Below are 12,669 nucleotides of genomic sequence, written 5' to 3' on the forward strand. Positions count from 1 at the left end.
AAAAATCTTTTTCAATTCAAAGCGACTGTACTTATTAGGTTTGAAAATTAGGGACTGAATCCTCTTCACACGTAACGGTTTGACAACGGAAACTCAGTGGAAGCCGGAAGCAGGACCGGGTCAAGACGTTTTGGGGGCAGGTTAAAATTTTGAACGAGACTTTTTTTTTTTTTTAAATAAAATTAAATAAATTTATTTTTATTTTTACATTATATTTTTATTTAAAAATAACACCTATAATTTTGTAAAGTAAAATTACTAATTAAAATTTTATATCATATTTTCAATTGATAACTAATTTTATTAGAAAATTTTTGATTTAGAGAGAATTTTATTGAATCTGGTTTTATAATATATGCTTTAGACTTTTAGGATCCGTCAGGGACACAACTTTTTTTAAGTATTCTCAATTATTCTCAAATTCAATTTTTCTTTTTTATTTTACAAAATCTAATAAAACATTTTAACTTAAAATTATTTAACTATTATTCATAAATATTTTGAGATATTCTTAGTATCCAAACAAACTTTAAAAATAATTATAATCATTATTGTCAATAAAGTTCTATAAATAACCTATACATTTGGGAAAAAGTGGGTCTTTGCCTCTTGGATTATACAACAATTTTTATAAACAATCAAAAATTATATTTTACTATTTATAAATTTTATATTATATATTAAATTACTAATAACAAAAGAGAAATGTATACTTAAAATGAGAGTATTTGAAAGAATTATTATATGAGATACTTTTAAAACTAATAATAACATAATATCTATTTAATACTTTTGAAGATCTCTCATTAAGTTAATTAATTTTTTTTAATAATTTTTTTTCTTTCTAAAAAATTATATTTATTTATTTATTTATTATTATTATTATTATTTTGACGTTATTCCACTAGGGCGTTAGGCAATTGCCTAACTTGCCTGGAAGAGCCGGTCCTGGCCGGAAGGGGGGTGTTTGCCATAACCCTTTTCATACGGTTTGGGTCAAAGCAACATGTCACTGTCAAACTGAAAGGAATTGGCTTGAAAAAGGTTAGAGAGTAAGTAAAGGAAAACAAAACGTCTTTCCTACATATTACGGAAGTTCATAACAACTCATATCCAAATATCCCTGCACGGGCACAAGCTCTGCAGATCTTTGCAGAGAAAAATGGGTGCTTGTTTTTCTTGCAGATCGTCAGCAGCGTTCAAGAGCATAAGAGTGGTTCACTTCAATGGTTTTGTGGAGGACTTCGAAAACCCAGTTTCAGTTAGCCAAGTCACTGGAAAGCCTCCAAAGCACTTCGTATGCACCCCAGCTCAGCTTCTATCCACTGCCACTGCCTCCAACTATCTAAAACCTGACACCCAACTTGAACCAGGCAAACTCTATTTCTTGCTGCCATACTCAACGTTGCAAGCTGAGATTTCCCCACTGGACCTGGCCTCCATAGCCAAGAGGCTAATCAAGGTAGCAAAAACTAACCGTTCCCAGGCGAAGTCTTCCAGAGCTAGTCCCTCGATAAGTCCATACGGCTCGAGTCCTGTACTGAATTCACCATCTAGAAGTCCTAACCGGTTTGGGGAGCCAGAGGTGAGCATGGTGGCACTAGGTGCTACACAAAGGTCCTCTAGAGCGCGGTCTTGGAAGCCAATATTGGACCCCATTAGAGAGAGGTCGTTCAATCGTACAAGTGAGTCAGATTTGCAAGAAAAGCATTCAGATACAGGGAAATAATATATCACTTGAATTAAGGGGTAGGCTTGTATTATTGTGTAAGATCTTCAAAATGGAAGTAGTTTTTCAGTTATGTAATTGGAAAAATGAAGTTGTATCTCAGCTTGAGATATAGTTTGACTGATATTAAAAATATGGGATTTAAGCACATTTAGACTTGAAAGCAATACAATTCTCAGAGATTTTAATTCATCAATGAGGAATAACATCACTCAAAGGACAGACAGATCATTCTTGTAAAGGATCTCATCTGATTTGTCGTGTAATCCTTTACCAAGGTCTTGTGGAATTTCAACTGCAGCTAGATAATTTCTCTGTACTAACCCTTTAGTTAGATTTTCATGGTGGGTTACTCTTCCCACCCCCCCCCCCCCCCCCCCCAAAAGGGTCTAAATAAACTTGGTAAGGACCAAAGCAATGCATTCATTGGCCACATCAACAAATTGTTGAAAAAGAAGATCTGTATAGTAATGCTTGGAGATGGGACCAAATTCATTTAATCCGGCCACCAAAGGAGGACTTATTATAATCAGATACAAGTGAGGCAGATATCTTGATATTCACAAGGCATATAAAATTCTGTGGATTTTCCACACACAGCTTAAGAGCAGCAACTTGTTCTGAGCTTTTCTTTACACACACACACACACCCACCCCCCCAAATATTTCTGGTGGATTTCTATATCTACTAGTACCTAGAACTTCTTTATTCAATAACACGTGAGGTTTTGTTATTTACGGATTTGATTTACATCATGTTAAAAAACTTATTGGACATCTCCTAATTAAAAAAGGAATGGACAAGATCAAAAGAAAAAACCTATTCATTTTTTTCATTAAAAACAATCTTATTCATTAACTTTTTAACGGGAGATATCCAATGATTTTTTAATAAAAACATAAATGAAATCCAATGTTATTTATAAAGGTGCGGCTGGTCCAGCTACTAAGAATTCTGAGAAATTCATAATACTAACAGTAGCTTGCAAGTAATTAATTTGATGTAGTCTGAACAGTTAAAGGGGCACGACTATTGGCCCTGGTGGTACCCGCTCCTGAATAGGTGAGCAATCCCACCCATTTTCCTTGCTATGAGACACAGTAAAATGCTTAGGAACCCAACTTTCCCCTATTGAGCCTCTCTTTCTCAGTAGCTCCCTCTGTTTTTCCTCAACAGTTCTCTTTGCTTCTCTTGCTTTCTCCCAGTCTTTGCTCAGGATGCACTGGCTCACCTCACACCACACCACAGCTGATTCACTTGGCCGCAATTCCTATTGGCAGAAAGACAATCTCAAATCATGCTCAGTTACACACAAAGACTCGTTGAAATGTATATACACATCCCTGACATGTATATTTTACTTGAAGACAAAACAACTACGTGCCTAACTATTGATTAACAAAATCATTGACGTCTTGATTCGTCCATGCAGTTCTTTTAGTAGCTCAGTACCTCAAAAAATGGCCCAGCTTAGATTATGGTAAGGAGTGAGATTATATATAGATATTTGGGATTATCAATAATTGCGGTAATGCATACTTCTGTTTTTTTTTGTCAAAAAGGTCATATTTTCTTCTCTGATAGAAGTGTTTGTATACAAGTTGTAGTCGTAATGCGCTTGAAATTAAATGGTAAGGCCATTATTTCCTATTATGTTTTATGAAAGGCATACTCAAGACAAAAAGAAAAAAGGGGAAAAGAGAGATAGATGAGGGTTTCACAAGTGAATTACCCTAGGATCCTTGACAATAGTAGCATTCAGCCTTGAAATGACTTCTTTTGCATTGTATATGTCTGTAAATTCCCCACTATTGATGTCCTTCATTCTGACAATTCTGCGATAGGAGACGAAAAGTTAGCATTTTACTATAGAATTGAGTACTCTTTATAGCAAGAAAGGAGAATAAAGACAATTGTACCTATCCCAGTGACCATCAATCTCATAAAGAGTCTTCAACGATGATGACTCAAATATCTTCCCTTTAATAGATCGATGATTTCCTCTGCGCCACATAAAAGAACTGCTCTTGCAACGATACTCAGCTTCCAGACCAGTTTCTTGGCACTGGATCCTGACATTGCCAACCCATTCTGTCCCAGGACCTGGAAGAAATCTGATTGATAGATTTGGCGAATTCATAACATAAGTTTCTCCATGATTTAGTAGCTTCACCTTCCTTTTTCCCTGCAACTCGGCTTCCACCGAAGCACCTATATTGGTTTTTCAAAACATGTAAGTACCTACTGCTTGAAGGAACAGAAACAAAATATATGTCGTAGCCAAAGCAGAATTCAGTCTCAATCTTATCTCCATTAGTCAATGTCATAGACCAGCGCTGTGCACAAGAATCCTAAATTTTTCAAACTAAAAGAGCATATCTGGAATCATTTACAAGATTTCGAAAATTTGGTAAGTGAACTTCAAAACTAGAAAAAGCAGAGAAATATATCCCTACTTGGGCAGTTCTAGTTCTTTTTGGACAATATACTAGAGACTGCTGGATCAACACTAAGGTAAAAATAGCAATAAGAGTATAAAATTGTATCAAACATATCTATCGATCAATACTACCAGAATGTGATCCCATCTACACCCAAAAAACATATAGTGAAAAACCAGAATCTGTTCCTTCTAAAAACCTTCTGTATCGAACTGTCCATAAACAGATCAGGTAGATAGATGCATCACTTAAAGAAATCTTGATCTTGGTGTGGAAGTAGGGGTTGGAAGGGACTACAAAAGAAAGGTGTAAAAAACTCCTGGAAAAACTATAGCTGTAAATTCAAGGTTCATATACTGCTTTCTGCTTGCATCTACAGACAATACACGGGAAAGATAACAGGTAAGTTCCACACATGGACAGTAATTTCCCAATTTTTTACGGCAAATAGTTGGTCCACAATTTCAAAGCCTTCTTCTTCTTTTTTTCAGTTACGAATGAATGGCCATGGTTCAACTTACATCACTTTAAAAAGATGTACTTGCTCAGCATTTTTCAGTTACGAATGAATGGCCATGGTTCAACTTACATCACTTTAAAAAGATGTACTTGCTCAGCAAAAAGTAAAATCATAATAATTATTCTACTGAATTTCATGTACCATGGAATTTGGGGGCAATACGATGACACCAAGTCAATTCGACATTTTCTTCCTCATTGGTTGCATGGAGTGCAGACACTGGTGGGTGATGCGAAACCTGAAAGACAGGACAAGGAGTGCAGCTAAAGTAAGGAAAAAAACAAATAAATCTGCTGTTCAAACCAGGAAAAGCTGTTCTTGCATCAAGATCGAGTATGGCCAGGCCTTTATAAGTGCTTGGTACAAAATGGGGCAATCTTGAGACAGACAAGTGTGTTCTAAATGTTACCCTTCCACTGTTTGCTCTAGAGAGTCGTGGAAAGCTAATAAGAAACTCAAGTAGAACATTGATAATTCCGCTTGCTAATAAAGTAAAACAAATACCTGTTCAAGTAGGAAATTGAAATTTCCCCTTGAAACATGGTGCGTCTCTCCCAGAACAGGATTGTAAGGAGCAACACCAAATTGCACAGGACGAAGAGTGGAAATGCTCCATGCTACAACGGCTATGAGTCTTTCATGTGGGCTCTTTCCATGGTTGCACCTGCTTAACATATCGGTAGCAGTGCAATACACTGTTTCTCCATAGCTCTGAAGTTGCGACTTCGGAAGGTTTAAGAGAGGGGGCACCTAAACTCGCAAAATAAACAATAGGTAAAATTGGTAACACGGTAACGCCATTTTACCATCATCACCCCTTGTGATATTGGAAATTACAAACTCTCTATTACATGAAGGTTCAAATATGAAATGTGATATCATATTGCCACTAGAGGCATCGTCACTAAGGAAAATACGAAATGCAGCATTATTACCACCTGTCCAAAACTGGCTTCCTACCACCATAGCCATTTGTGACTTAAATGCAGTGTGAAACCGACTATATTCATGTACAAAGAAAGATTTTTTAATCAACAGGACTTGGGCTCTTAGAACATCCTTAAGAAAATGCCCCTGTACTATGTTCTAAAGCATTAAATAATCAAAAATTCTATATACAGTCACTTTTGTGCACTCTTTTCTGCACTCCAGTGATATGATTGGTTGTGTGTTAAAAAAAATTAATCCAATCAATCATATCAGTGGAGTGCAGAGAGTACACAAAAGTGACTGTATGTAGCATTACTCTTTAATAATAGATAACACTAAGGCCTACTTTTGTTGTTAAATTTAATTGAAATCAACTCAGTTCAATCTAATTTTAAATTAAGTTTAATATACAAACACTCAACTCTTAAATTACTAAATTCATCTCAACTCAAAACCTCCTTATACGCGGGATCTACAAATTTTTCAACTCAACACATCTTTATATGTGGGACCCACAACCTTTTTAAACTTCCCATACATATTCATAAATTCATCTTAACATCCAAACACATCTAAACTCATTTTAAATGAATCCCACATAACTCACTTCACTCACTAAACTCACTATTATTTATAAAGAATCCATCTCAACTTAATATCCAAACGCAGCTAATAGTTACTTCAAAAATGCCCTTTATCGAGCAAATAAACTATAAACAAGTAATAATTAGTCACCATAGTCATATTATATAATAATTGTAATTGGCGGAATGAATCCAAAACTCACTATTCTTGGCTTTCTAAGATCTTGGATGTAGGTATGAAACCTCTCCAATGAGATTTGACTAAACTGATGGCATTACCCGTGAACCCCATCAATTGAACCCTCCGAAATATCTCGATTCCAACCCAAATTCTAATTATATATAATAGTTTCAGCTATCCCCATTGACCTGAGCTGTATCCCTTAAAAAAAGTTATAAAAAATGGGAGACCATGATGGCGTGTCTCTGGCCATCAAATTGTTATAGTTGCTAAATGATATGATTTCACATACATGCAATGCAAAGTGGATTTTATACATTGATCCATTAAAAAGTCATTAAGTGGAGTGTCATTACTTAAAAGTCCCAGCGTGTCTATATTAATATTAGAATATTAAATACAGTTTTAAAGTTTGTAAGTCTCGTACATTCCTTTAAAAAGGTGGAATCTGCAGTTAAAAAAAAATATTCATTTAATTTTTAGATTTACCTACCTTTTTTCAAATGAGTTCACTGGATTCCACGCCCCCCAAATTCGCAAATATCATTTCTTATAAATATACAATGTAGAAGAGATTGACTTACCTCAAAGCGTGTGAGATCTGATCCTGGCCTGACATGTTTAAAGAGACCCAAAATAAGTTTGAGAGGATTAGGAGCTGTGTAATCAGCATCCGATTCCCCCTCTAAGGTCACTGGCTTTGTCAGAACAATTATGTTCTCCCTCTTCCCTCCGGTGACCTGCAACACATTGCAACATTTTCTAGCACTTACACATCGATAGTAAATTATTTCTTACCCAAAAAATAAGAAACTCCTTTTTATCTTTTTGATCACTCGACTACAATGGAAACCATATTTTCACTCTCTTCCTCCCCTTATGTCTCAAAGCACCCTCGCTTTCTCTTTCATTTTCTTCACTTTTTCTTGGATCCTTCACTTTTTATCTATAGCATTAAAATATATAAAGTGTGTAGTTGTTGAACACAACTCAATTCATCTCAAATTAATTATTGATTAAATTCATTATTTTTTCAATTTTTCATAAAAAAAAAAAAAAATAAACCATCTCAACCTAAAAAAATTAAATCCATCTCAAGAGGACCCATAAAATATTACTATTCACAATTCAACTCAATTCATCTCTACATCCAAACGCAACTTTATTTTATTCTAATCAAATTCAATATACCTTCCCCTCCGGGCAAATACATAGAATACACAAAAAAATATTAATTTTTTATAAATTCTAATTTTATTATTAAATATCACTCAAGTATAAATTATTTTTTAATTTTTAATTTTTTATATAATCATTACCTAATTATTAGTTAAACACGTAAACTTTAAAACAAAAAATATATTAAAATTTTATATTTAAATAATTTTTTAATTTATAATATTTTTATTTATTTATTTTGTAGCATTGAGTTTTTTTTAATATTATTTATGTGTTTTTTTAAAAAATTATTCTACATACAATCACTTTTAAGCATTTTTTGAGCACTCTAATGATGCAATTGGCCTAAACAGTTATTTTATATTAAAAAAATAAATAACTAATCACGTTACTAAAGTACACAAATCAAAATTAAATAGAATTAAATAAATCAAAATAAATTAAATATAATGTATAGTGTTTAAGAATAATAATTACCAAAGCTTTTCTATTTTGTTTCCTGGGCCTTTTAGCTTTTACTATGCTAATAAGGAGAGTCCGAGGACCTGCAATTGGGTCAGTTGCAGCTCCTACATTTAATGTACTTTCTACGCATTAGGTAGCCACTTTTATTACTGACAATGATACAACGTTAACTACTCTACAGTGTATTAATTATTTTATATTAAACTTATTTTGTTCACTTTAATTAAAAATTATTATCCTAACAACCATTCAAAATAGATGAAAAAATAATAATTTTTCAACATTTTAGTTGGAAATGAATTGTTATACAGTTGGTTATCATATCATATTTCTTTATTTTGTATCGTAACACTTACATGTGCTCGTTTTCAACGCAAGAGTTTTGTTATTTTGCTTTGACGTTACGGAAGATGACGATTAAAAGAAGACTAATGTAATATATAATTATAGGAAGTATTTGAAAAATGAAATCAGATAATAATTTTGTAAATAATAATAAAATAGTTTATGAATATTAATAAAATTATTTGAATTATGATATTTTATTGAGTTTTAAAAAATAAGAGTGAAAAAGTTTAATAAAAATATTATAAAATTAAAATATGTTTTTAATATATTTTTTGTTTTAGAATTTAAAAAAGTTGTATTTTTTTTAGAAGTTTGAAAAAATTATAATTATTAGTTAATAATTAGATAAAAATTTTAAAAATTTAAAATTAAAAAATATTTATATTTGAGTTATATTTAGTAAAAAAATTATGAAAAATTTTGAGATGAAATGAAATAACTTGTGTTCCCAAACAAGCCGTTAGTATATGCAAGTTATAACACTCCTTTTAAAACAAAGTGGGATAGAGTGCGCTAACTTATATATTTTAAAACTGTAAATATTATTTCTTTTAAAAAGATATTTAACAAAAAATATTTATAGATAAAATTTAATGTTTTTGAATTCATAAATTATGTCTCTCTATTAACTTAGAAAAATAATTTGATAACAAAATTACAGATGACAATTCTTTAACATCTATTAAATATTATAAATCTCTTACATATATTAAATATCTTTTAATATGCATTATGGGCAGCACTACAGCTATCGCTGATAGCTCCCTAGAATTGGTTGTAGTGTGTTTTTATTTTTAGTTTTTCTTTTGCATGTACTTTTTTAATATTTTTAAATATATTTTTTAAAAAAATTTACAATAATATTAAAAAAACTCACTTAATCATTAAAATTAAAAAAATTAAAAAAAAAAAAAGAAATGAAAGAAAAGAAGAAGCCAGCAACAGCTCTCCCCAGCAGGAGCTAACAGTGTGGCCAAGCATTTCCCTATCTATTATAAAACCTTTCTAAAAGGTATTGATGACGGTTACACAGCAGCCCCACAATAAATATATTAGTAAATATAATAAAAAATAAAATAATAAATTTTTAATTTTTAATAATATAAAAAAATGTAAAACTGCTATATAAATTTTGAGAAAAGTATTAATTACGAATCCTACCTACATGGTAACAGTACTTACAAAAGTCCAGAATCGATGTGCACCTAAAAAAGGTCGATGGTTCTTAGGGGACACGAAGATGGTATTAAAAGCTAGCGCTGACAAGATATTTCCTTACCGTATTCGGATCAGCAAATCCATCCCATCACCTAAAACGTGTGGTCCATAGTTCTCCAACAAAATCTTATCTCATCTGCAATCCATCCTTCCACCATTTTCCATGGTTTCAGTCTTGGTTCATCTCATCAGTCAAAATATTTTCATACCAGCCTAGGATTTTATTATTATTTTTAAAATTTTTTATATAAAATATAATAAATAATTCAAATTTTTTAAATTTTAAAATTATAAAAATTTTAAAAATAATTTTTTAATAATATTTTATTTAATTTTTAACTTTTATCTAAAACCATCTCATCCTATCTCATCTCATTATTTAATTTATATCTTAATGAAAAAAATTAATATTCTTCCAGCCCATCCTAAATTTTGACCATCTACTGTATATATATTTATTGTCTCTTTATAACACACCATATACGTATCATGATGAGCTGTATATAGTACTATAGATTTCCTTTTATATGCTGATGAATATAAAGAAGACATTTTTCAAGGAAACTCAAGAAAGAAGAAAGGAAATTAAACATGCGTTCCGGAGATAAACTCACACATGTACACAAAAGAACAAGATCAGAAGGAGCACGTGGAGTGAAAAGGGTCAAAAAAACAATTTGTGATGTCATACAAAAGCATGATTGATATAGCTAGCTAGGCAGACGCACAATTAACTAAGATGGTCCCAAAATTAAACTTGGATCGGATGATCTTCTACACATGATGATATGTTGTATTACAATTTGTTAGTTCATCTTAATCATTTTATATGTAATTTAAAGATCAGTAATATTATATAACATGCAGTATATATATATATATATGCATATAATCAATATAGTGTAGCATTCATGATTTTCTGTAATCACATTTATTTATTCATATTGTTCTATATTATATATATATTGTCCACTAGATCAGATCATGTACGATATATATATATATATAATGCAAGACCGACTCAGACTGTTATGATTTTAGTGAAAAAGGAATGGTCGATGAAATTATACGTGGTGATTAAAGAAAAATATTGTGTACACAGATGGTGGTAATCGATAATGGCCACCGATTCCCTATTTTTATTATTTTATTTTTATTTTCTTTTATTTAATAGTTAAGTAAATATTTTTTAAAGAATTTTTAATTTTTGTATATTTTTTAAAATTTTAAAAAATATATATTTGAAAGAAAAAACAAAAAAAACAAAAAAACAAAAAAAGAGAAGAAAATACATTAACATTTTCGGTGGAGGTTTCGGTGGACTCCCTCTGTGGGAGTAGCAGTGTCCATCACTCCTTCATCGTTATGCATGCAGGATTCTACGACACCCTGCAAGCTGTGGCTGTCCTATCTGGGCGTTAAAGAGTATCAGATCATAAAAAGAAAAGCGGCAGCCGATTTGTACAGATCACCACGCACGCCCGGCCAGAGCGTGATGTCAAGCTTAATTCTGCTATTTCAGTCCATCAGCACGTACATACTGCATAGAATCTAGCTGTGTCTATATCAATCTACATAGTAGTTAGCATATTCAACCAAGTAACGGCCGGCAAACTGCTTTTACCGGCGGAAACCGCTTACACATGCCGGAAAACAGCCACCTTGGCAACATTAAAATGGCTTCTGAGCGGATTTTTTCAAAGCTAGAACACAAAAGCCCTAACTAGAAGCTAAAGTTCATTGATGGTGTAATAATGCAAAACACAGATAGACATATGTATATATCGCGTGCTTTTGATCATAATATTCTGTTTAAGAAAAAGAGAGGAGGGGGAGGAAGTCATACCATTATGAAGAGACTCGGAGGATTAAAGATGGATGGGCTTTCTCTTGCTGCGATGGTCGGCAGAGCCAATTGAGGTTGTGATAAGACTTCGGATCGATCGGAGGAGCATACTATCTACCCTAACTGTGTGTGTGTGTTTTTTTTTTTTTTCTAAGCACCCTACCTGTGTGGTTTGTTTCTAAGGTCAATTGCACTTTTTATAAGCTGACAAGGGCAGCAGAGCAATAGCTAGGCTGCATGCAGTCGGCCAGATTTTTTCTTTCCAGAAAATTTATAACTAATCCTTCACTTTTCACCCTTTTCAAAATTTGGCCTTTGATTTTCTAAAATTAACTTTGTAGGCCATTGATTTTGTTAATTTTAAAAAAACCATCTTGATTTTCTATATATATAGTTTTGCTATATCATTTCTACCTATCACACATCATAAATATTTTTATTATTTTTATATCTTTAATTTTTTTTATAAATTAATAAAATTTTTCTATTCATTATTTATATATTATATATTTAATTAAAAAATAAAAAAAAAATGATAGCGATGTACTACAATTGCTTTATTGCCAGATGCAATGAATCCGGCCCAGCCTTCCACACGGACCCGACACCCACCCTGTCCCCCCTCCCCCTTCTCTCTGCTCATCAATCATCACCTTGCGGTTGTCCTTATTAAAAAAAATTATAAATATAATTATGTATTAATACGTATATTAATTTATTTTAATTAATTAAAAAATAAATTTTATTAAAAATAACATTAATTTAAATTTTAAATATAAAAAAATTAATATTAATACATAAATTAATACGTGATTTTATTTATAGGTAACAAAATTTTATTGTTATTTTTTTTATATATATATATTTTTTAATTTGAAGTTTTTAAAATATTATTTACTTCCTACTTTGTTATATCTCGAACCATGTGTGATTACGCATGTTTCGACTAATTCATAATCTTACATTGTGATGATAGATAAATTAAGATTAAAGTTAAAAGTTAAATAAAATATTATTAAAATATATTATCTTTATATTAAAATTTAAAAAAATTAAATTATTTATTTTATTTTTGTATTGAGATTTAAAAAAATTAAATTTTTTATTTTATTTTATATATTAAAAAAATTGTAATAATTAAGATGATATGAGAGTTTTTTAAAAGTGAACAAATGAAAAATGCTTTAACTACTTAACTACGAATAAATTTCATAAAAATAAACTTAT

At 31.4% G+C, this 12,669-nt stretch overlaps 2 protein-coding genes across 2 annotated transcripts; one reads left to right on the top strand and one right to left on the bottom strand.

The window, feature by feature from the left end:
- The first annotated feature begins 1,162 nt into the window (after positions 1–1,162).
- Positions 1,163–1,729, top strand: LOC122316402. The gene has a single exon (XM_043132920.1). The coding sequence runs from the start codon at positions 1,163–1,165 to the stop codon at positions 1,727–1,729; it is 567 nt and encodes a 188-aa protein (XP_042988854.1).
- Positions 1,730–2,629: 900 nt separating this feature from the next.
- On the bottom strand, positions 2,630–11,626 carry LOC122315982 (oxysterol-binding protein-related protein 4C-like). The gene is made up of 7 exons (XM_043132372.1): positions 11,443–11,626; positions 6,971–7,126; positions 5,196–5,441; positions 4,833–4,929; positions 3,650–3,941; positions 3,463–3,565; positions 2,630–3,000 (listed from the first exon to the last, which is right to left on the bottom strand). The coding sequence occupies exons 1-7, from the start codon at positions 11,443–11,445 to the stop codon at positions 2,746–2,748; spliced, it is 1,152 nt and encodes a 383-aa protein (XP_042988306.1). The 5' UTR covers positions 11,446–11,626; the 3' UTR covers positions 2,630–2,745.
- Between the last annotated feature and the right edge of the window lie 1,043 nt (positions 11,627–12,669).

Source organism: Carya illinoinensis, chromosome 7 (genome assembly GCF_018687715.1).
Source record: "Carya illinoinensis cultivar Pawnee chromosome 7, C.illinoinensisPawnee_v1, whole genome shotgun sequence".
NCBI lineage: Eukaryota > Viridiplantae > Streptophyta > Magnoliopsida > Fagales > Juglandaceae > Carya > Carya illinoinensis.

What these genes read in the sequence shown, in the direction of transcription:
- LOC122316402 (XM_043132920.1), top strand. Translation starts at nt 1,163, where the DNA reads ATGGGTGCTTGTTTTTCTTGCAGATCGTCAGCAGCGTTCAAGAGCATA.
- LOC122315982 (XM_043132372.1), bottom strand. An exon ending in ATTGATGGTCACTGGGATAG is followed by an intron (nt 3,566 to 3,649) that starts GTACAATTGTCT and finishes CTCCTATCGCAG; the next exon opens with AATTGTCAGAATGAAGGACA. An exon ending in CTATTGTCAAGGATCCTAGG is followed by an intron (nt 3,001 to 3,462) that starts GTAATTCACTTG and finishes TTCTGCCAATAG; the next exon opens with GAATTGCGGCCAAGTGAATC.